The 26,684-nt window shown below is 39.0% G+C and overlaps 1 protein-coding gene across 1 annotated transcript in view; it reads right to left on the reverse strand.

Annotated features, from left to right (window-relative positions):
* The window catches only part of EML6 (EMAP like 6), a 325,099-nt gene that overhangs the window by 181,317 nt on the left and 117,098 nt on the right, over positions 1-26,684 (reverse strand). The window contains exons 2-3 of the mRNA XM_007465682.1: positions 4,740-4,899; positions 1,135-1,233 (exon numbers count right to left, since the gene is read on the reverse strand). Of these exons, the coding sequence (XP_007465744.1) occupies positions 1,135-1,233; positions 4,740-4,899 (259 nt within the window). The remainder of the gene's footprint in view (positions 1-1,134; positions 1,234-4,739; positions 4,900-26,684) is intronic.

Raw genomic sequence — 26,684 nt, forward strand, 5'->3', positions numbered from 1 at the left:
GAGAATACTGATATAATTTAAGGTAGGGAAAAAAACCAAATTCGAGAATCACAAATATTTTCAACCTGTTCATTAAGTACTAAGTTAATACCAATTAAACAGCAGTAAGTTAATATCAATACCTGTGGGTAAAGCCCAAGCATCACTATACTCTAAAATCTTCCCAGGATGTGTAGCCAGTGGTGGGAACCATTGCGCCAGAGGGGTGCCAGGCCTCTTCCAACACTAACACTCCACTGCTGATCACTCCTGGACTTTCTGAGGACTTAATCCTCGAATACAATTTGCCCAAATGTTCAGTAAAAACTATGGGGGCCCCTTAAAATGAGAATTCTCCCTAGATGAATATGCCCTTCATATAAAGAAACCTTTGAGTTCACACCAATCAAGAGGCAGTGAATTTACATTTAATTGGGGCCTCATTCTGCATGGAGTTATACTTTGCAGAAATACAGAACAACTAGGAATCAATGTAAGACAGTATGCAAATTCATTTTTTTAAATTAGAAAATCAAGACAATAAAATAGCCAAATTATTTTAATTATTCCAGACACTGGAGAAATAGATTTCTGACCAGCTAATGCACATGCCTGCTTCCTACCCCATCTTGCCAGCTATGGCTACATGGAATTATCATCTACGATCACAGTGACTTCAATATGAATGGTAAGCAGGCCACAATTTATATTCCAGTTTCTTGAATAAAACCAACAATCACACCGTTGTCATTACATTCATTTGAAATTCAAATGTATACTCTTGTAAACATATCTTGTGAATATTATTTTCTAACAACTATTTCCATTTCTAAATGAATACACCTAAACAGTGCATATAATTTCAAATTCAATTCTACTTTTATTTTATTAAGCTAAATGCCAGTATCAAAAATTTGTTTTGCCTATGAGTAACAGTAACAATTTAAATAAAGCATCTGATCACCAGAAGAGATCATGCCTACAGAGCTACCAATCATAAATTAATTTTTATAAACAGTAAGATTTTAAGTTGCATATGGAGGGAGAATCTACACTTGAAAATTTTATTTTAAAAAATACAACTCTGAGAAGCTACATCACAGTTCCCCCACAGTAATGAAACCTGCATGACTTGATCCAACAAGGTCTTCTTACCCGGTCAGAGTGGCCAGTGGCTGAGGCCAGAAGTTTTCCCTTCCTCCAGTCCCAAATGCAGACTGTGTTTTTGGCATCCAATCCCACAGAGGCTAAACGCTAAGAATAAGAACAATAATTTAATACCAGAAAATGATGGGAAAACTTCCTATTATCCATTCCATCTTTCGATAAATAGTTCTTATTACCTACTATGGGCCAAGTATTGAATTTCTTGTGAAAAAAATGATTTCTCAAAACCCATCTTAAATCCAAAACTAAAGATATCACAGTAGATATTATTCCATTAGCATATACTAAAATTTCGACAACCTAAAACCTACAACCAATTTGTCCTTCTTAAAACATAGGAAACATGCAAAATCTCATGAAGTCTCTGATTAATCAGTGGAAATCATAGGAACAGAACTAGAAGGCGGGATTTTAAATTTCAAATTTAAGATGTTAATACGGTTTTAAGAGCATCTAGGATTCTGTAGTCTAAAAGCCTCACCAAACTGTTAAAATGAAAGGGTTTGACAAACACATGGAGAAGAAATCCCATAAATGAACATTATCTTCATTCTTCTTAATTTTCATAATTTCACAAACATTTGGAGTGACTACAGAAGGATACATAATTTTAGTAAAAGTACTCTGGTACTTCATCTCCCAGTCTAAATTCATTGGATTCAGATCAGACCTTGTCCTCAAAGGGAAAAAAAATCCCACACCTGAGTATATACAAAATAGTATATACGTATTAGGGACACCAAAATCAGAGCTTCTAGCAGCATAGAAACAGAACTATGTAATCGAGAGAGGTCTGGGCTGGGAGTGAGTAGATTTGGCTTCACTTTTGACTTCATGATTAGCCAGACATAAGACCTTAGAAAATTAAACTCCTTAAATTTCAGTTTTTTCAACTGTAAAATGAGTGTAAAATATTTTTTCTGTCTACAAAGTAGTATTGTTGTATGGCTCAGTGAAATAATGTAAGTCAAAAGGTTTTAAAAACATCACTACCCAAGTGTAACAGTATGTGAGCTTATGTATTTCACTGGGTGTGTGTACGTGCATATATATGCAATGATAGATAGCCATATATGGCTAAATACATTTAGTGTTATGCAGAGATTATTCAGGTTTCTTCACTAAAGGTAGCTTCCATTAGGAATATTCAGTATAAAAAATATATAGCTGGAGGTTTTAAAATAGGTGCTTATTGAAAGGAGGTCTTTGCTGTAATTTTCAGTTGAGAGTTCCAGTAGTGGAAATGATTTTAAGACATGGTTGTATTTTTATCTATATATGAAAATTTGAAGTGGGTGAATTCCATTCAGCTTATTTTTTTCTTTTCTCTTTACTTAAACAGAAAAAGCAGTTAACATAAACATGGGCACTAAAGTAAAACCCACATAAGAAATGTGAAGAAGACTGAGAAAAAGCCAAAAGAAATCTATTCTGTTCATTTACAGTGACAGGCCCTATCGCTACCTGAAAAGCATTTCAATTGCCTTTTGATGCTTGTGAGGTGATGGTCTATTTGTCATTTTCTAAATATCGCTCGATTCCAGTGAACTCTGTCCAAGGATAAAGGCAGATCTGAAGCAACAGGCATCAACAAGCCACGAAATCCATCACAGCAAACAAATAGGAGGTTATTTTTCTCAACTGACAGTTGTGAAAGTACCATGCAGTCCATCCCTGTCTCTACCTTCAAAATGGAACCTAAAAAAATAGCTAGGATTCTAACACAAAATAACATGAACAAAGAACTAAAAGTTACAGCTGGATTTCCCCCTGCTACATTACATTTTTCTTGTGATTTTGATAAAGAATGTTTGCTAGAACATTGATAAAGAATGTTTGCTAGAATTTTGATAAAGAATGTTTGCTAGAAAAGCAAAATCAGATAGAGAATGTGCATGTAAGTTCACATCAAAGCATTCATTTACACTTGTACATACATATGCATCCTGACACATTCATTCAGTTTAGTCAGGAAGTCAATAACTGCAAATCTGAATACATGTTACTATCTAGCTATTTCTCTTTAGACCTGGATATACAACAGAACTTATGCATTATCCTGACTAAACTGGACAAGATTATAGAGTAGTTAAATCAAAAACATATTTACCGGGGTCCACATATGTACTGAATCTAATTCTGGAAATAAAAATGAATAGAATGATCACTACTCTCTCAAAATAGCAGAAAACACAAAGTAAATCTTAACTGTTTAAAAAGTGACCCAAACCAGGTCAAGTCCTATCTGAACTACCTGCAAACTCTCAGTCTGGTCAATCTTCTATGAATAATTTCACAGGTCTTTCCACAATATGGACTTAGAGAAGTAACTCTAAAATTTACCAAAAAATAGACTGAAGGAACTAACTGGCATTAATACAAGAGTGAAAGAGACAGAGGAAGTCCTAGGAACGTGGAGAAGGCTAGGAAGAAAAGGCATGGCCTTCGTGAGGAGGTGAATGCAGGGGGAGCCAGGAATGAGGCCACTACGCTTCCACTCCCTTCTAACATCTTTTAAAAATTGAGATAGAATTGGTATCTATAACACATTAACAAATCTTTTCTATCAAGTGTTGCTGGAAGCCCACAGAAAGAGAGACACTTTGTTGGAATGGGAGACTGGGAGGGCTTCATGAAGACCTATGAAGTGTCTTGGAAGAATGAGTCACTTTAAGGGGCAAACAGGGTGAGCAGGGCACTGGAGGTGAAGAGGGCAGCTTGAGAAAGTGTCTGGAGGTGCCAAGGTACCTGGTCTGGTAGAGGAATCTCTCTGACTTGTCCAACTTGACTGCAAGGGAATAGTGAAGAGAAGGCTAGAAGAGTTGGTCAGCCTAGAATGCCCAGCCACAAAGTGTGGACTGCATTCAGGGTGTACTCCAAGCTTCTGTCGTTTTTAAACAACGTTCTGACACTTTTTTCAGTTGGTGAAATGCATTAGCAAGAAGTTGACTGTGTGAAGTTAAGAGGTGACTTAAACTGTCAGGCGTGACACAGATTTGGAACTTAAAGGATGGTGGCAGGGAGAATGGGAAGGAGAGAATGAATGTCAGAGTCACTGTAAAGAAACTAATAAATACACATGGATCAGTGACTGCTTGAATTGAGGTGAGTGGGTAGGGGAAAGGAGTTAGAAGTCACCTCAAGGTTAAAGAATCAAATACAATCTTCTCAATGAATTATTAGGAGGTGATGCTATCTTCCGAAAGCAAGGGGAACCAAGGAGATACTCAGGGCTTGAGGTCAGTGAAAAAGGTTCGGTCCAACCCTCCTTCCAAATAGGAAGCTAGCAATGGAAGACAAAGTAGAATCACTGAGTCACTATGAACCCAATCAACATGAAGTTCACAACTTCCCTTCCGGAGGCTTTTTAACCTAATAGTGAGACTGGGGGAACCAAAACTAGGTCCTATCCAGAGCTGGATCTCAGTACCATGAGTGTAGAAAAGGACCAAACATATGAGGATTCTAAGAGGCTGACAAGGGGAGATAGGGAGGGTTGATAGACCTTCTGAGCCTATACGCTACGTGCATTATAATTCTAGGTGACTTGTGAGAAGTCATTAAAGAAAAAGAAAATGCAAAAAGATACATACCTGTCCATCCGAGTCGAAAGCCAGGCAGGCGACTCCATGTGTATGGACATCTTTAAGAATAGACACAGTCTGGACATTATAGGAGTCCCATATACATACATATGGCTCCTTCCCAACTTGGCCAGTTGCAACAAGGGTTTTATCTGGGTGTAAGGCAAGGCTGAAAAAGAAAAAGGCCTCTTTCACATCCTCCTATTGAACAAAGTTAAGAAAAACACTGATCATCTTTTATCCACATTTCTCATTTTAATCATCTAACAAGATAATCCCAAGAGAAAGAGTCCAAACTGTCACCAAAGTAATGAATTAGCTGATTGGTCTAATAGAAACATTCAACTTTGGCAAAGAGAGGCTTAGCACAGTTTAACAATAATTTCATCTCATCTTACCCACTTGGTAACCTTGAAAATCAGACAACTGTTATAATTCTGTGATCCTATGTTCTATAATTGCCTTATGTTATGGTATTTACTTACTGATTTTGAAAATATTACTCAGCTTTCAAATTAACTTTTGACTTTAAATTGGAAAAAAAATGCTGTTGCCAGGAGAAAGTGTACTTCTCTAATTAATTAAACCTGCTTGCAGAAGCTCTGGATACCATCCTCATTAGGATCTCAAAGCATGGAGGGGGGTTTCAGAGTCAAGTGCTGTTTCTGTATCTGCTGCCACAGATTATGTATTTTAAATGAAAATTTCTATTTTACACAAATCACTGTGACACTAAGAGAACCACAAATTACTATGCCTGTGGTTTGTGTAGAATTTTTCCTACATCTGTAGTCAAATCAAAATAAAACTGTCAAATACCAACTAGAATTTCAAGGAATCTGTAGCAGTTAAGAGGGAGAAATGTAATTATTATTACTCCTAGATAAGAAATCACTTGAACGTTTTAAATTCGTTGTGTAAAGAAGTTGTGCCTTTCTAAAAATAGGTGTTGGGAATTAAACGAAAGACCTATATAAAAAACTAGCAGATGACTGTTTACACAATAAACAAAAGTAGAACATTTTTCCTTTTCAATTTCAGCATCTGTTTACAGATAACAGAAGTAGAACTGTTTTTTCCTTTTCAATTTTCAGCTTGATTTTGATAAGAATATATGCTCTGGAATCAGAGCATTTGGATTTACACCTGGATTTACACATTGGCTGCCCCTCAATACCTCTAGTTCCTTGGACATATTACTTGACCTCTTTTGCCCTCAGGTTCCTCATCTATGAAATGAAGATAATATATGAAAATAGATGATATAATGAATACAGAGCAGTTAGCACAGAGTAAGCACTCAAGTTTCATTATCATCATTATTTGTGTAACTGGCAACAGACAGATACAACCAACATAGGCACGTCTCTGTGGATACAGGTGTTCCTTTCAGAAACAAACTACTTTCTGCTTCTCCCCCCGCCCCCAATTCTGCAACCACCAAGCCCCACAGTCTGTTCTGGTGTCTCTCATCCCACTGTGCTCACTTCCTGGGTCTCCCACCAAACCTAGTACCATCTTTTGCACAGGACCCCAAGTGCTGGCTCCCTTTCCTTACCATCGGTGCTCCCAGGCCCTTGTACCCTGGCGCCGGGGTGCAGCTGGCCTTCCCAGGAGCTCCCAGTGCCCCTATCCACAGGTCTTCAGTCCCCGTGATGCCTCCTAAGCTGGAGGTCGGCTCCATTTGCACTCTCCCTACGAGGCTGGATGCTTCATCGAGTTTTGGTTTTTCCTTTTTCTTTGTAAGCAAAAAGGGTGGAGTTGGAGCTGCCTGGAGGGTGAGCTTTGTGGTTTCGGCTGCAGGGTTGCGGGGGAGTGAGTGTGGGTCCAGATGGAGGGGGAGGAAGAGGATGGGCTGGGAGCGCTGACCTTCCGGACGTCTCAGAGGAATCAGGCCCAGGCGCTTCTGCCGCCACCGCCCTTCCAAGAAGCAGACCAATCTCACGAGATCTCGGGAGTTCTGCGGAGGCAGAGGCTTCCTGGGATGAGAAACACCTGTGTGCTCCAGGTGCCAGTGAGGACGCTCCAGTCAGAAAGGAGTTTGACTAATACCACCAATCAAGCAAATCTCAATCTGCCTCACCTGCCCTCCCCCCACCCCCTGTCCCCTACCCCCCACCGCCAGCCATAGTCACAGGGCACTCTCCGCAGGGGCCTGGCCAGGTGCTGGGGACCAGGCTGGGGACCAGGCTGTGGCCCAAAGGCTGTGCAGTGGGGAGACTGCCTGAGTTCAGAACTTGGGAGTGAAATGCACGCAGGTGGGACGAAAGTCTATCATCTTTCAGGAACAGGAAGGACAAATCCAATATCTGCCATGGTCCAAGGCTGCAGCAACCCTTATGCACCATGTCACTGCACATCCTCGGGGGCCAGTTGTTCCTCCTGGCAGCAGCGAGGTGTCTAGAATTCACCCCAGGAGACCATGGCTGCCTTTTCCTCAAGCCTGTCCCCTGCAGCACCACCTCAGGCATTGCTCTCCCTTTCTGACCCAGACCAACTGCCTGTGCCCTGCGATGGGGGAGCCGGCCTCTCCAGGCAAGCCCCTCCATCAGGAAACGTGCTCTTCTTTCGAACTCTGTCAGGGAGTCTATGGGCCTGGGCCTGCTCTGGATGGGGGAGTGTGGGGTTTCCCAGGAAGGCAAACGAGGTGCAGGTGATTTCCTGGCTTCAGCTGTGATGGGAGTGAACGTGGGTCCTGATGCAGGTGAAGTGAGGAGAGCACGGGCTGGGATGAGAAACACCTGGATGCCCCGAGTCTGCGTTGGCCATCTTAGTACTTGCTGGAAAATATATCCTCTGGGATCATTATGAGGAGTAAAATAAAAAGGAGACACACATAAAAGGGTAGCTTTTTCACAACAGGTGACTGTTAGAGGCTTTACAACATTTTAAGCTGGTAGAACACTTCAGCATTCAGAGTTGGTGAGAGAAGACCAATAAAGTATAAAAGTACCCTCTCAATATCAATTTTGCTGGCATACCTCTGGTCCTTGATAGTTTCTAGATGTCCTAGAAAATTGCAAGTAGATTATAGAGTGTCATACTTGTTTCATTAAAATGGTGGATGGAAGCAGTCTATGAAAACCCTATGACAATTTAGTATATTTTGGTTCATTCATTCATTCATTCAACAAACCCTTATTAAAGGACCTATGAAATGTCAGGTGGTGCCATAGATAACAGAAACAGAAAATACACTGCCCTTCTTTCAAGAAGCCCACCTTAAAAGGAAGGACAGACACATAAAATAATAACGGGCAGGCCAGGGCAGCCTTGAAAGCCCTTTTAATGGGGCCAGAAAGTTAGGGCACCACTGACAGTCATAAGCAGGATACAACATAAATAGTTTCACATGTCAGGAAGGTAACCCTAGTAGCAGTGAGGAACAGTGGGAAGAATAGATGGGTGAGGGCTGTTAGGAGAGAAGCAGAGAGGCCAGAGACTAGGTGAGAGAGAGTGAGGTAAGACAGGGGCAGAGAGGATGGAGAGGAAGAGTCAAGAGATATATAAGGGAAAGACAGCAAGAGAGAGACAGGGTGAGGGTGTTTGAGGATAAGGAAAAGCTTGAACATGTCAAACCTGAGAGTGGAGCACAAGCTCTGGACGTGCAGGCTCAGCGGCCATGGCTCATGGGCCCAAGCGCTCCATGGCATGTAGAGATCTTCCTGGACCGGGGCACGAACCCGCGTCCCCTGCATCGGCAGGTGGACTCTCAACCACAGCGCCACCAGGGAAGCCCCTGAGAGTTTTTTGCTTAGGCAACTGGGTTGATAAATCACAGAGCTTGGCAGCATTAGAGTCTGAAGCCTGATCCTGGGAAAAAGATGGCCTTAACTCGACCTTAGTCTCCACCAAAGAGACTCCCCAGGATACACCACACCTGAAGTCCCAAGAGCTATGAAGAAGAGGATTTGATTAGATTGTCTGTTCCGTGAGGGCAAGGGCTGTTTCTATCACTCTACATGGTTCCTGGAACATCGTGGCAGAGTAAGCATTAACAAGGTGCTTGCGAGAGGAATGCTGGACATCGAGAGACGAGAAGGGAGGATGGCCAGAGCGTCACCATGCTGCTCCCCCATCCCATGCCTTGGGCCTCCTCCCTTGGGAACAAACAGATGTCAGAAACTGAGCTGGAAAAGATAAAAGTCAGAACAGCTGAGCATTTTGAAAAGGACAAACATAACATTTCTTGGTTGAAGGAAGCCATGTGGCTGACAGGGTCTTGGTGCTCTGGCCGGGTGTCAGGCCTGTGCATCTGAGGTGGGAGAGCCGAGTTCTGCACATTGGTCCACCAGAGACCTCCCAGCTCCATGTAATACCAAACGTCAAAAGATCTCCCAGAGATCTCCATCTCAACGCTAAGACCCAGCTCCACTCAATGACCAGCAAGCTACAGTGCTGGACACCCTATGCCAAACAACTAGCAAGACAGGAACACAACCCCACCCATTAGCAGAGAGGCTGCCTAAAATCATGATAAGGTCACAGATACCCCAAAACACACCACCGGACTCGGTCCTGCCCACCAGAAAGACAAGATCCAGCCTCATCCACCAGAACACAGGCACCAGTCGCCTCCACCAGGAAGCCTACACAACCCACTGAATCAACTTTACCCCCTGGGGGCAGACACCAAAAACAATGAGAACTACGAACTTGGAGCCTGTGAAAAGGAGACCCCAAACAGTAAGTTAAGCAAAATGAGAAGACAGAGAAACACACAGAGATGAAGGAGCAAGGTAAAAGCCCACCAGACCAAACAAATGAATAGGAAATAGGCAGTCTACCTGAAAAAGAATTCAGAGTAATGATAGTAAGGATGATCTAAAATCTTGGAAATAGAATGGAGAAAATACAAGAAACGTTTAACAAGGACCTAGAAGAACTAAAGAGCAAAAAAAACAATGATGAACAACACAATAAAGGAAATTTAAAATTCTCTAGAAGGAATCAATAGCAGAATAATTGAGGCAGAAAAACGGATAAGTGACCTGGAAAATAAAATAGTGCAAATAACCACTGCAGAGCAGAATAAAGAAAAAAGAATGAAAAGAATTGACGACAGTCTCAGAGACCTCTGGGACAACAATTAACACACCAACATTTGAATTATAGGGGTCCCAGAGGAAGAAGAGAAAAAGAAAGGGACTGAGAAAATATTTGAAGAGATTATAGTTGAAATTTTCCTTAATATGGGAAAGGAAACAGTCAAGTCAAGGAGGGACAGAGAGTCCCATACAGGATAAATCCAAGGAGCAACATGCCAAGACACATATTAATCAAACTGTCAAAAATTAAATACAAAGAAAAAATATTAAAAGCAGCAAGGGAAAAACAACAAATAACCTTATGGGGATTCCCCTGTATGTTAACAGCTGACCTTTCAGCAGAAACTCTGCAAGCTGGAAGAAAGTGGCAGGACATATTTAAAGTGGTGAAAGGGAAAAACCTACAACCAAGATTACTCTACCCAGCAAGGAACTCTTTCAGATTCGATGGAGAAATTAAAACCTCTACAGACAAGCAAAAGCTAAGGGAATTCAGCACCAGAAAACCAGCTCTACAACAAATGCTGAAGGAACTTCTCTAGGCACGAAACACAACAGAAGGAAAAGACCTACAATAACAAACCAAAATAATTAATAAAATGGTCATAGGAACATACATATATATCAATAATTACCTTAAATGTAAATGGATTAAATGCTCCAACCAAAAGACACAGACTGGCTGAATGGATACAAAAATGAGACTCATATATATGCTGTCTACAAGAGACCCACTTCAGACCTAGGGACACATACAGACTGAAACTGAGGGGATGGAAAAAGATATTCCATGCAAAGGGGAATCAAAAGAAAGCTGGAGTAGCAATACTCATATCAGATAAAATCGATTTTTTTTTTTTGTGGTATGTGGACTCTCACTGTTGTGGCCTCTTCCATTACGGAGCATAGGCTCTGGACGCGCAGGCTCAGCGGCCATGGCTCACGGGCCCAGCCGCTCCGTGGCATGTGGGATCTTCCCGGACTGGGGTACGAACCCATGTCCCCGGCATCAGCAGGCGGACTTGCAACCACTGTGCCACCAGGGAAGCCCCAAAATAGAGTTTAAAATAAAGAATGTTACAAGAGACAAGGAAAAAGAAGATATAACAATTATAAATATATATGTATCCAACATAGGAGCACCTCAATATATAAGGCAACTGCTAACAGCTATAAAAGAGGAATTGACAGCAACACAATAATAGCAGGGGACTTTAACACCTCACTTACCCAAATGGAGATCATCCAAGAGAGAAAATTAATAAGGAAACACAAGCTTTAAATGACACAGTAGACCAGATAGATTTAATTGACATTTATAGGACATTCCATCTAAAAACAACAGGATACACTTTCTTCTCAAGTGCTCATGAAACATTCTTCAGGATAGATCATATCCTGGGTCACAAATCAAGCCTTGGTAAATTTAAGAAAACTGAAATCATATCAAGTATCTTTTCTGACCACAACGACATGAGACTAGATACGAATTACGGGAAAAAAACCGTAAAAAATACAAGCACATGGAGGCTAAACAATACACTACTAAATAACCAAGAGATCACTGAAGAAATCAAAGAGGAAATCAAAAAATACCTAGAAACAAATGACAATGAAAACACGACAACCCAAAACCTATGGGATGCAGCAAAAACTGTTCTAAGAGGGAAATTTATAGCAGTACATTCCTACCTCAAGAAACAAGAAACATCTCAAATAAACAACCTGACCTTACACCTAAAGCAATTAGAGAAAGAAGAACCAAAAAACCCCAAAGTTAGCAGAAGGAAAGAAATCATAAAAATCAGATCAGAAATAAATGAAAAAGAAATGAAGGAAACAATAGCAAAGATCAATAAAACTAAAAGCTGGTTCTTTGAGAAGATAGACAAAATGGATAAACCATTAGCCAGACTCATCCAGAAAAAAAGGGAGAAGACTCAAATCAATGGAATTAGAAATGAAAAAGGAGAAGTAACAACTGACACTGCAGAAATACAAAGGATCATGAGCGATTACTACAAGCAACTATGTGCCAATAACATGGACAACATGGAAAAAATGGACAAATTCTTAGAAAAGCACAACCTTCTGAGACTGAACCAGGAAGAAATAGAAAATATAAACAGACCAATCACAAGCACTGAAACTGAAGCTGTGATTAAAAATCTTCCAACAAACAAAAGCCCAGGACCAGATGGCTTCACAGGCGAATTCTATCAAACATTTAGAGAAGAGCTAACACCTATCTTTCTCAAACTCTTCAAAAAAGTTGCAGAGAGGAACACTCCCAAAGTCATTCTACAAGGCCACCATGCCCCTGATACCAACACCAGACAAAGATGTCACAAAGAAAGAAAACTACAGGCCAGTATCACTGATGAACATAGATGCAAAAATCCTCAACAAAATACTAGCAAACAGAATCCAACAGCACATTAAAAGGATCATACGCCAAAATCAAGAGGGGTTTATCACAGGAATGCAAGGATCTTCAATATACGGATATCAATCAATGTGATATATCATATTAACAAACAGATGGAGAAAAACCATATGATCATCTCAAAAGATGCAGAAAAACCATATGATCATCTCAATAGATGCAGAAAAAGCTTTCAACAGAATTCAACACCCATTTATGATAAAAAACCCTCCAGAAAGCTGGCATAGAGGGAACTTACCTCAACATAATGAAGGCCATATATGACAAACCCACAGACAACATTGTTCTCAATGGTGAAAAACAGAAACCATTTCCTCTAAGATCAGGAACAAGAAAAGGTTGTCCACTCTCAGCACTACTATTTAATATAGTTATGGAAGTTTTAGCCACAGCAATGAGAGAAGAAAAAGAAATAAAAGGAATCCAAATTGGAAGAGAAGAAGTAAAGCTGTCACTGTTTGCAGATGACATGATACTATACATAGAGAATCCTAAAGATGCTACCAGAAAACTACTTGAGCTAATCAATGAATAGGGTAAAGTTGCAGGATACAAAATTAATGTACAGAAATCTCTTGCATTCCTATACACTAATGATGAAAAATCTGAAAGTGAAATCAAGAAAACACTCCCATTTACCATTGCAACAAAAAGAATAAAATATCTAGGAATAAACCTACCTAAGGAGACAAAAGACCTGTATGCTGAAAACTATAAGACGCTGATGAAAGAAATTAAAGATGATACAAACAGATGGTGAGATATACCATGTTCTTGGATTGGAAGAATCAATACTGTGAAAATGACTGTACTACCCAAAGGAATCTATAGATTCAGTGCAATCCCTATCAAACTACCAATGGTATTTTTCACAGAACTAGAACAAAAAATTTCACAATTTGTATGGAAACACAAAAGACCCCAAATAGCTAAAGCAATCTTGAGAAAGAAAAATGGAGCTGGAGGAATCAGGCTCCCAGACTTCAGACTATACTACAAAGCTACAGTGATCAAGAGAGTATGGTACTGGCACAAAAACAGATTATAGATCAATGGAACAGGACAGAAAGCCCAGAGATAAACGCATGTACATATGGTCACCTTATTTTTGATAAAGGAGGCAAGAATATACAATGGAGAAAAGACAGCCTCTTCAATAAGTGGTGCTGGGACAACTGGACAGCTACATGTGAAAGAATGAAATTAGAACACTCCCTAACACCATACACAAAAATAAACTCAAAATGGATTAAAGACCTAAATGTAAGGCCAGATACTATACAACTCTTAGAGGAAAACGTAGGCAGAACACTCTATGACATAAATCACAGCAAGATCCTTTTTGACGTACCTCCTAGAGAAATGGAAATAAAATCAAAAATTAACAAATGGGACCTAATGAAACTTAAAAGCCTTTGCACAGCAAAGGAAACCATAAACAAGACAAAAAGACAACCCTCAGAATGGGAGAAAATATTTGCAAATGAAGCAACAGACAAAGGATTAATCTTCAAAATTTACAAGCAGCTCATGCAGCTCAATATCAAAAAAAACAAACAACCCAATCCAAAAATGAGCAGAAGACCTAAATAGACATTTCTTCAAAGAAGGCATACAGATTGCCAACAAACACATGAAAGGATGCTCAACATCACTAATCATTAAAGAAATGCAAATTAAAAGTGCAATGAGGTATCACCTCACACCAGTCAGAATGGCCATCGTCAAAAATTGTACAAACAATAAATGCTGGAGAGGGAGTGGAGAAAAGGGAACCCTCTTGCACTGTTGGTGGGAATGTAAATTGATACAGCCACTATGGAGAACAGTATGGAGGTTCCTTAAAAAACTGAAAACAGGGCTTCCCTGGTGGCGCAGTGGTTGAGAGTCCGCCTGCTGATGCAGGGGACACAGATTTGTGCCCTGGTCTGGGAAGATCCCACGTGCCGTGGAGTGGCTAGGCCTGTGAGCCATGGCCACTGAGCCTGCGCGTCCGGAGCCTGCGCTCCGCAGCGGGAGAGGCCACAACAGTGAGAGGCCCACATACCGCAAAAAAACCCCAAAAAACAAGAAAACTAAAAGCAGAACTACCACATGACCCAGCAATCCCACTACTGGGCATATACCCTGAGAAAACCATAATTCAAAAAGAGTCATGTAGCACAATGTTCATTGCAGCTCTATTTCCAATAGCTAGGACATGGGAGCAAGCAAAATGTCCATCAACAGATGAGTGGATAAAGAAGATGTGGCACATATATACAATGGAATATTACTCAGCCATAAAAAGAAATGAAATTGAGTTATTTGTAGTGAGGTTGATGGACCTAGAGTCTGTCATACGGAGTGAAGTAAGTCAGAAAGAGAAAACAAATACCATATGCTAACACATATATATGGAATTTTTAAAAAAAAGTGGTTCTGAAGAACCTAGGGGCAGGACAGGAATAAAGACACAGACATAGATAGTGGACTTGAGGATATGGGGAGAGGGAAGGGTTAGGTGGGACAAAGTGAGAGAGTGGCATGGACATATATATACTACCAAATGTAAGATAGATAGCTAGTGGGAAGCAGCCACATAGCACAGGGAGATCAGCTTGGTGCTTTGTGACCGCCTAGAGGGGTGGGATTGGGAGGGTGGGAGGGAGACACAAGAGGGAGGAGATATGGGGATGTATGTATATGTATAGCTGATTCACTTTGTTCTAAAGCAGAAACTAACACACCATTGTTAAGCAATTATACTCCAATAAAAGATGTTAAAAACAAACAAGCAAACAAGGTGCTCCCTGAAGAGGGAGTGAAGGAGGCCAATGGTCATGGCTGCCATTTTGCCTCTCCCTCCTGCTGCAGGCATAGGTTCTACCTGGGACTGGAAAATAAAGAGGATTGAGCATATTTCCCCTAGATGCTGAGAGACACTTTCAAGAGACACAAATGAAACTCTTTTGCTGTGATTACAGCTTCTAATTAAAATGCTTGAGAGACTTGGTAAATTTCTGGGGTTCTAAAAAATGAAGAATAATAAAATTGCTATTCCAGGTAATTGTTCTAACTATAATATCATGATTCTTGACTTTTCTCATTCCTTGAATGAGGGGGGATATGAAAAAACACTTTCAACAAATCTTTAGCGAGGCCTTCAAAATATTTATCAGTGTATGTTACTCAATTATCAGTGTGACCCCAAAACATCCCATTATGGATTTGAAATATTTTTACTCTGGTTTTTATCGTCCTTTTTGTTCATCTTAAAGCACATAAATTTATCACATTTATGAAAATGTCCATACTGGATTTTTTTCCCCAGAAGTTTCTTTACCACTGTTCTTTAAACCATCTTTTCCCAGCCCATGATATCCCATTTATCTAAGTTCCTCCTTTACCATTTGAATATATTAACAAAATTATCCTTTTCTCCTTTTATAAGCCAAGTCTCTGACCTCGCTTCTCTGGCTTGCATGCAACAATGCAGTGACTCATACTGTTCCTATTTTTCCGCGTCCATGGCAAGAACAGGGCAAACAGACAACCACCTCTGCTCACTTTGCCATTTTCCCATCAGCTTCCCAGAAACTTCGCTCCTTCCACCTGGGTAATAGAATGACAGCATCCATGTATCTTTTAGAGCAGAGCCAAGTGGTGTTTACTTATTTTTGTTTTAAATATGTCATATCATTCAACAGCAGTTTTTAATCCCTCGTAAGAAAGCAGGGGAAAACCCCAGCAACCTTAATCACTGGATTTGCACATCAGGTATCGGTAAGGGTGAAGTTACAGGAGCATTTATTTAATAAGCATATTTGAAGCTACCATCAAGGTATCTATTCCCTTCTCACTTCTCTGCATTTAGGAATTCAAGAATTTCATGAAAAGTCATTTTGAGCAGGATCTGCTTTCATCTAATCCCAAAACATATTTGGAATTTTAGTTCAGAAGCGTTTAAATGAGATAGATAGGTAGATAGATAGATAGATAGATAGATAGGTACAGATTCCAAATTGGCCCCCTACTGCATACTTCAAAACTGCTCTTTCCTTCTCCTACAGAGATGCCCTAAGCCTAAGAAGCTACCCTAAGTATTGCCTTTGGATCAACCAACAGATTATAGGAGGGTGTGTCTCCTTATCCTATTAAGGGGCCGTGATGAAAACTATCATGCCCCCTGAATTCCTTCTGATAAGATTTCATCAGAAATGGCCAATTGTTGTGTTCTTCCATGAAGAAATTACAGAAGTGGAAAGTACCACCACTACACAAAATATCTGGTCCACTCTGGATTTCCCATCGTCTTCTTTACCATAACATAGTGTTGGGTTCTTTCTGTGACTGGAAGTATTGATACCACTTACTTACATTTTATGTCTTCCATTTGAGAGTCCATAAAGCCAAATCTCTGCTTTTCTAAGAAAACTTGCACATTACAAATTTTACAGATTATTATGGCTACAACAGCAATGTCACAGTGTTAAAACTTTCAGAATTGACTCCCTTTCACTGAGGGTCTCAATACGATGGAGGTCTCATTCCACACCTACATAAAAAGGTTTGGTGTCCTTTCCTTGGTAGTTTATTGCATTGATTGTATTGTACACATGGCAACAAAAAACGGATCAAGCTTTTAAAGAACTGCTTTTCTCTGTGTATATATAAATCTAGTTCCATTGGGAAATCCCATCTTCTGTTGCCATAGCAACAGAAAGCACTGCAGAGGACTTTCAGCACCCTATCGGGGAGAAGGAATTGATTTGTTTCTCCAAGGGCAAAAGCATGTCTTTCTGATGTCAGATAAGATCAGGAAGATTTCCCAATATGTTGTGTGGGGAGAAAATGAGAATTAATAGGGTCATGATAAGAGGTAGCCTTATGAGGCTAAACAAAAAACTCTCGTCAACACTAATCATTCTCAATTCCTGAAGGCAAAAAAATTATATTTGAGTACTTGTTCCAAGTGCTGCATTTAAAAAATGTTCATGATTTGGACTTTGCTTTTTAAAGCCTTATTTCATTTTTGCTCAGGTTGCTTTAGGGATTCTCTCAGTAATAACTTTATACGGTAGTAGCTTTTTTTTTTTCCAGTAGTCTCACCAGGAAAGCATGAAAGCCTTCTCTCTCCTTTCTCTGAAAATAACCCTGAGAGAATTTTCCAGTGTTGGAGGTATAAGTGCATCAAAGTGATGATTAGGCTGGACTGTCTGAGGGCAGAGGGGGAGGCTGCTGCTTTCTGGGCTGAAGAGGGAGTGGCCCAACCTCAGTGGATGCTCACCTGTGAGAAAGAAAAGGCAAAGGAAGACTTTTTTGAAAATAATGGGCTGGTGGTAGTGGGACCTCAAATGGGAGTGGCTGGGCTTCCGTCCTTTCCCCCAGAGCTGCACCTGGCACTGGAGTACCACCACTGGGACTGTGATCTCATCTCACACCACAGAGAGGCCCTCTAGGTGGGCCTGGGCAGGACATATGGAAGTGAGAGCAATGTCAACAGACCACCAGGGTCCACTGCCATTGTCCCTGAACTGTGTAAGCCCATGGGTACCTGTATAATCCGTGGTTGAGCAGTGGTCCCTCAAATTGGACTTCTCAACAACCTTGATGAGTGGTACATCTAATAAGAATTAATGTGATTTAGAAAAATAAAGACACACAATATATCTTGCATGCTGAGTGTTGCCATACGGGTATTGGTATGGAACCATATTCTAGTAATACCTTAATACCACATAAAAGAATGGCTAAGGGCATAGTAGTTTGGCTGCCTGAGATCAAAGCATGCAGCAGCATCCTGGAGCCAGCAAGAACTGATTGTTAAATTTCAAAAATTTTGAATATCAGTTGTTAAACACAGCCACTGTTTACAATTAAATTATATAAACTTGCAACTAAATAAATTATATTAAAAACAAAGGTAACCTACCTAAGGAGGTAAAAGACCTATACTCAGAAAACTATAAGACATTGATGAAAGAAATCAAAGATGACGCAAACAGATGGAGAGATATACCATGTTCTTGGATTGGAAGAATCTATGCTGTGAAAATGACGATACTACTCAAAGCAATCTACATATTCAATGCAATCCCTATCAAATTACCAGTGGCATTTTTTACAGAACTAGAACAAAAAAATCTTAAAATCTGCACGGAAACACAAAAGACCCCGAATAGCCAAAGCAATCTTGAGGGGAAAAAAATGGAGCTGGAGGAATCAGACTCCCTGACTTCAGACTATACTACAAAGCTACAGTAATCAAGACAATATGGTACTAGCACAAAAACTGAAATACAGAACAATGGAACAGGATAGAAAGCCCAGAGAAAAACCCATGCATATATGGTCAACTAACCTATGAAAAAAGAGGCAAGGATATACAATGGAGAAAAGACAGTCTCTTCAGTAAGTGGTGCTGGGAAAACTGGACAGCTACATATAAAAGAATGAAATTAGAACACTCCCTAACACCATACACAAAAATAAACTCAGAATGGATTTGAGACCTAAATGTAAGACCGGACACTATAAAACTCTTAGAGGAAAACATAGGAAGAACACTTTCTGACATAAATCACAGCAACATCTTTTTTGACCCACCTCCTAGAGTAATGGAAATAAAAACAAAAATAAACAAATGGCCCCTAATGAAACTTAAAAGCTTTTCACAGCAGAGGGAACTACAAACAAGACGAAAAGACAACCCTCAGAATGGGAGAAAATATTTGCAAACAAATCAATGGACAAAGGGTTTATCTCCAAAATATATAAACAGCTCATGCAGCTCAGTATTAAAAAAACAAACAACCCAATCCAAAAATGGGCAGAAAACCTAAATAGACATTTCTCTAAAGAAGACATACAGATGGCTACGAAGCACATGAAAAGCTGCTCAACATCATTTATTATTAGAGAAATGCAAATCAAAACTACAATGAGGTATCACCTCACACCAGTCAGAATGGGCATCATCAGAAAATCTACAAACAACAAATGCTGGAGAGGGTGTGAAGAAAAGGGAACACTCTTGCACTGTTGGTGGGAATGTAAATTGATACAGCCACTATGGAGAACAGTATGGAGGTTCCTTAAAAAACTAAAAATAGAATTGCCATATGACACAGCAATCCCACTACCAGGCATATACCCTGAGAAAACCATAATTCAAAAAGACACATGCACCCTAATGTTCACTGCAGCACTATTTACAATAGCAAGGTCATGGAAGCAACCTAAATGCCCATCAACAGATGAATGGATAAAGATGTGGTACATATATACAATGGAATATTACTCAGCCATAAAATGGAACGAAACTGGGACATCTGTAGAGACGTGGATGGATCTAGAGACTGTCATACAGAGTGAAGTAAGTCAGAAAGAGAAAAACAAATATCGTATATTAACGCATATATGTGGAACCTAGAAAAATGGTACAGATGAACTGGTTTTCAGGGCAGAAATTGAGACACAGATGTAGAGAACAAACGTATGGACACCAGGGGGGAAAGTGGCGGGGGGGTGGTGGTGGGATGAACTGGGAGATTGGGATTGACATTGCTTCAGTCCTTGCCCCCAGAGCTGCACTTGGCACTGGAGTACCACCACTGGGACTGTGATCTCATCTCACACCACAGAGAGGCCCTCTAGGTGGGCCTGGGCAGGACATATGGAAGTGAGAGCAATGTCAACAGACCACCAGGGTCCACTGCCATTGTCCCTGAACTGTGTAAGCCCATGGGTACCTGTATAATCCGTGGTTGAGCAGTGGTCCCTCAAATTGGACTTCTCAACAACCTTGATGAGTGGTACATCTAATAAGAATTAATGTGATTTAGAAAAATAAAGACACACAATATATCTTGCATGCTGAGTGTTGCCATACGGGTATTGGTATGGAACCATATTCTAGTAATACCTTAATACCACATAAAAGAATGGCTAAGGGCATAGTAGTTTGGCTGCCTGAGATCAAAGCATGCAGCAGCATCCTGGAGCCAGCAAGAACTGATTGTTAAATTTCAAAAATTTTGAATATCAGTTGTTAAACACAGCCACTGTTTACAATTAAATTATATAAACTTGCAACTAAATAAATTATATTAAAAACAAAGGTAACCTACCTAAGGAGGTAAAAGACCTATACTCAGAAAACTATAAGACATTGATGAAAGAAATCAAAGATGACGCAAACAGATGGAGAGATATACCATGTTCTTGGATTGGAAGAATCTATGCTGTGAAAATGACGATACTACTCAAAGCAATCTACATATTCAATGCAATCCCTATCAAATTACCAGTGGCATTTTTTACAGAACTAGAACAAAAAAATCTTAAAATCTGCACGGAAACACAAAAGACCCCGAATAGCCAAAGCAATCTTGAGGGGAAAAAAATGGAGCTGGAGGAATCAGACTCCCTGACTTCAGACTATACTACAAAGCTACAGTAATCAAGACAATATGGTACTAGCACAAAAACTGAAATACAGAACAATGGAACAGGATAGAAAGCCCAGAGAAAAACCCATGCATATATGGTCAACTAACCTATGAAAAAAGAGGCAAGGATATACAATGGAGAAAAGACAGTCTCTTCAGTAAGTGGTGCTGGGAAAACTGGACAGCTACATATAAAAGAATGAAATTAGAACACTCCCTAACACCATACACAAAAATAAACTCAGAATGGATTTGAGACCTAAATGTAAGACCGGACACTATAAAACTCTTAGAGGAAAACATAGGAAGAACACTTTCTGACATAAATCACAGCAACATCTTTTTTGACCCACCTCCTAGAGTAATGGAAATAAAAACAAAAATAAACAAATGGCCCCTAATGAAACTTAAAAGCTTTTCACAGCAGAGGGAACTACAAACAAGACGAAAAGACAACCCTCAGAATGGGAGAAAATATTTGCAAACAAATCAATGGACAAAGGGTTTATCTCCAAAATATATAAACAGCTCATGCAGCTCAGTATTAAAAAAACAAACAACCCAATCCAAAAATGGGCAGAAAACCTAAATAGACATTTCTCTAAAGAAGACATACAGATGGCTACGAAGCACATGAAAAGCTGCTCAACATCATTTATTATTAGAGAAATGCAAATCAAAACTACAATGAGGTATCACCTCACACCAGTCAGAATGGGCATCATCAGAAAATCTACAAACAACAAATGCTGGAGAGGGTGTGAAGAAAAGGGAACACTCTTGCACTGTTGGTGGGAATGTAAATTGATACAGCCACTATGGAGAACAGTATGGAGGTTCCTTAAAAAACTAAAAATAGAATTGCCATATGACACAGCAATCCCACTACCAGGCATATACCCTGAGAAAACCATAATTCAAAAAGACACATGCACCCTAATGTTCACTGCAGCACTATTTACAATAGCAAGGTCATGGAAGCAACCTAAATGCCCATCAACAGATGAATGGATAAAGATGTGGTACATATATACAATGGAATATTACTCAGCCATAAAATGGAACGAAACTGGGACATCTGTAGAGACGTGGATGGATCTAGAGACTGTCATACAGAGTGAAGTAAGTCAGAAAGAGAAAAACAAATATCGTATATTAACGCATATATGTGGAACCTAGAAAAATGGTACAGATGAACTGGTTTTCAGGGCAGAAATTGAGACACAGATGTAGAGAACAAACGTATGGACACCAGGGGGGAAAGTGGCGGGGGGGTGGTGGTTGTGGTGTGATGAATTGGGAGATTGGGATTGACATTTATATACTACTATGTATAAAATAGATAACTAATAAGAAAAATAAAGATAAGGTGATAGAAGGTAAAGCCTGGAGCTTTGGTAGTAGTAGGAGGAGTTGTTGCCCTACCCTCTGTGCCTAAACAAAACACTAATGAAAGACAGCAAAAACAAACACAATTTTGGCTTATGTTATAAAATAATGACTCAATCTTTAATGGTCTAGGAGCTGATCATAGAGTTTTCGTATCCACGCTCCCTTCCTTATGTTTGTCAACTGCATCATATAATAGTTTCTATGTAAGAGAAATTTCTAGGAAGGAAGAACTCCAATGACACACTAGTTGACAGATCTTATAATGGCAAAACACTAAACTTACAATTTTAATTCTTTGGGGTTGAGATCATTCAATGCTAAAGATCAACATTCATTAAATAAAGACCCTAAATCAGTGCCTGACATATATTAAATGGCAATAAATATTAACTATTACAATTACTATGATAAAAAAGAAAAAAAATAAAACAAAAAATAAAAACAAAGGTAATACATACTAAAACTCATCACTTCCTAATTATTTTACTAATTTTACTATTATATATAGTCTTAAGGATATTGATCGCCAGCCTATCTGTATGGTAGAAATACTATATAGAATGATGTACCTCTGCACATCTGTTTCCAACTGTTTTCAATGATGTCACATTAGGGGTTTGAAATCAGCTGCTGTGGGAGTTTTTCCATCACGGAAATCAACAAATGCTGCAAATCAGCACTTGATTTGTTGTTTTATCAGTTGTCTAGACTTAAAATATAGAAGGATAAAATGTGAACAATGCAGAATAATCTTAAAAGTGTGTTATGTTTATAGCTGTTACATTATGAATAACACAAAAAATTGAGAAAATATTCTTCCAATATTCAAAAAGTCTTACCTAGTTAGCAAGTAAGTCGCTCACATCACGGGCTAATGATTAAAGTTCTGACATAAGTCTTTGTTGCATCACTTTTCTCTTATCAATATAAACAAAAATATCAACTAACATTCATGTCAGAACTATACTCATTTGTCAATGATGTGAGGGACTTCATTTCTGAACTAGATAGTAATCAAGCATTTATTCCTCATCTGATTTTGTCAAATCATGGTTGAACTGCAACCATAGGTTGGCCACAGATACAAGAGTTCAGCAAAAAGCAAGGAAAGAATTTTATGACAATTAATTGGCTATATGGGATTTACAATAAAGAGTATTATATATTTCATTATTATTTGTAAATTGTGTGCAACACATTTATATCAGCAAAATTTACAAAAAACTTATGAATGTATATACATACCTACATTTTCTCTTGGAGAGCTTCTTCTTAAACAATTATCAATACATCACTGAAGCATATCTCCTCACTTACTGCCATGTAAGTTTCTCACAAATCACCTTCAGCAAATTACTCAATCTCTCTGTGCCTCAGTTTCTCATCCATAAAATACAAATAATAACAGTACCTACCTGAAAGAAGGTAGGTACTATTGTGAGGATTTAATAAATTCTAAAACAGTAATTAAGAGTGCTTAAAACATAGTGAGCAGTGTATATGTGTCATTAGTATTAACTAACTGCCATGTGATAGAATCTGCTCAAAACAATCACATGTGAAACCCCTGAGGATTGGCATTCTAAGACAGAGAAACTCATGTACATAGAGAGCTACTGTGAACTAATCTCCAAAGTTTAAAAATAAGACTACCCTCTGAGAATTAAACTGGTAAAAACCACATGAAATGGACAAGATTGGTTATCTAAAGAAGTCATCGAAGGAGAAAATATCCTAGGCAAGAAGTTTGAAAATTGTATCCAATCATGATTGACAGTGAGAGAATCTGGACTCGAACACTGAAATCAATAAATATGAGTAGAATGTTAATACAAGGGGAAGTTCTGTGTAAAGCCTTTGTAAAAAGGAGTCACAATTAAGAAAGTAGAGTGTTGGCATAAGGATAGACATATAGATTGATGGAACACTATTGAGTCCATCAATAGACTCACACTTATATGGTCAATTGATTTCCAATGAAAGTGTTAAGGTAACTCTAAGGGGAAGGATAATTTTTTCAATGAATAATGGAACAACTGGACATCCACATGGAAAAAAATAAACCTCAACATTTCTCATCATTCACAAAAATTACCTCAAATGACCAGAGATCTAAATGTAAGAACTAAAACCATACAACTGATAGAAAAACACATGAGAAAACCTTTGTGACCTTTGAAAGACAATGATATTTTTAGAGAAGAAACAGAAAGCATTAGCCATAAAAGAAAACAATTGACAAATTGGGACTTCAAAATTAAAACTTCTGCTCTTTGAAAGACACCATTAGGAAAATGAAAAGGGAAGTCATAGACTGGTAAAGAAAATTCTCAAAGGACTTGTACCCAGAACATACAAAGAATGCTTACAATTCAATAGTAAGACTACCCAACTTAAAATACGGCCCAAAGACTTGAACACTGTCAAAGACAACTAAATTGAAAAGGCTGACAATATCAAGAGTTGCTGAGGATGTAGAGCAACTGGAACATACACACATTGTTGATAGGGATGTAAAATGGTCAATCACTTTGCAAAGTAGTTTGGCAGTTTCTTATAAAGTTAAACATACAGTTACCATATGACCTAGCAATTTCATTCCCAGATATTTACCCAAGAGAAATAAAATTATGTCTCTAAACAAAGACATACACAAATGTTCATAGATGCTTTATTTATAATAGTCAAAAACTGGGAATAACTCAAATATTCATCAACAGATGAATGGATAAACAAATTATTGTATATTTATACAATGGAATCGTTTTCAGCAATAAAAAGGAATGAACTAAGTACTGATACACACAACAACGCAGATGAATCTCAAAAACATTGTACCGAGTGAAAGAATCCTGGAGCATTCAGTGGAATACTCATGTCACTAAGATCTTCATCATACAAAGTTAGGAGCCCAGAGACACTGTCTATAGTTGATGACCCCCAAAATAAAGATATAAAAATATAAAAGCTACAAAGGTAAATGTTAAGGGAATTAAAAATATGAAATAACCCTTTGAAGAGGATAAGAGAAGGGATGTAAGAATGGCATATGGAAGCTACATTCTCATGTGTCTTGAAAGGAAGTTGAGCATGTCTAAAACAGATAAATCAAAAAATAGCAACTAATCAAATTTTTTTGAGATGCAGGTACGTAATCACCAGAAAAAAGTCATAAGAATTAAAAGTGTTCCTTTGGAAAGTGGATTGGGGATGGGAAAGGGTGGGGCAGGGGCAGCTTTTCATTATAAAGCCTTCTGTAATTTTTGATTTGTGGGTCAATATTGCTTTGATACAAACATGAAAATTAAAAGAGATAAAAAAACAAAAATAAAATAAAAAGTTACAGAGAAATAAAAGTTGATTAACTTATGCAATAAAAGACCATATCTGGTGGTTGAGACGTTTTCCACAGGCAGGAAGTAGGAAGGAATGTCTGATGACTATATCAGATTTATCAACCACCAGATGTTCTCATCAAGTATAATTGTTACCGATAAAATGAATTTAACCAGCATGGTTAGTCTTACGATTCATTCTTTGAAAAACAAGAACTAATACCTTAAGACTGTAACACAACAATTTGGTAATGAGAAGTTTCACTAATGAAGGGGGTCTCTGTGAAACTCAGCTTTCTGGAGCTATTCATCTCTTTTTTCTTCTTCAAGTAAGGAGAATGACTCAAGCATTGAGGGTTATATTTGGCAGAAGTCCTGTTAATTTAGGATAATTAAATATGCCAGTCATGTGTTTCAGTAAGGTCTGATTAAATACTTCAGAGAAGTCATTAGTGAATCCATCTGGTCTAGTGGCTTTGCCAGATGGCAAAATGTTACTACCTCCGTTTTGTTCTTGGAATATTCTATCAGTACCTCTATTGTATCATAGCATGCAGTTATTTTCAGGGTAAGTCCTAATTTGCTAGTTTACATTATCAAAGAATCTGGAAGGTGGAAGGCAAGCCTGACAACTGTGTTACACCATGCCAACTGAGCCACAAGATTTCAAGGCTGTGTTAAACGGCCTGTTGTTCTACTGTTAAATTCAAATGATTTCATCATTTCCATTTCCTCAAAAGGCTCTCGTCGAACATTTCAGATGGTGCTCCATTTGTGACTAGAGAATCAGAACCACAGTGAGAAGTAACCAGTTATATTCCACACCCATGAGATTATAATACTCCAAGATGAGGAGAACCCTGGAATCCTCCATGGGGATAGTCATCTAAATGGAAAAGTGACCAGTTTTGATTCTTTAAAATTACCGAGTTGTACAGCTTTGTGAGAGTACCTTAAAATGACAATCTTAAGTTGTTTTGGTTCTTTGACCATGCAGAGGTAACCTTTGACTTAGCAATTCCCTAACCAGCTGGGTCAAAATGCAAGGTATTCTCCAAAGCACTGACAATGGCAACTTTAATACAGTCACTTCACCGGTTGGTGTCTAAGGTAAACACTTAAACCCAGGTGTAAAGTAACTAGGGGCTTGGAGCTGCTGGAGGAGGGTCTGAAGGTGGCTTGATGAAGATATGAAGCAAAGATAAAGCCTAGAAAAGAGCCCAACATTTTATTGCCACTCAACCTCCAACCCCTCAAGTATATTCTAAGGCTAAGCATTAGGTTGAGCTGAAGCCCCACTC

Source organism: Lipotes vexillifer, unplaced genomic scaffold (genome assembly GCF_000442215.2).
Source record: "Lipotes vexillifer unplaced genomic scaffold, Lipotes_vexillifer_v1.1 scaffold77, whole genome shotgun sequence".
Classification (NCBI taxonomy): domain Eukaryota; kingdom Metazoa; phylum Chordata; class Mammalia; order Artiodactyla; family Lipotidae; genus Lipotes; species Lipotes vexillifer.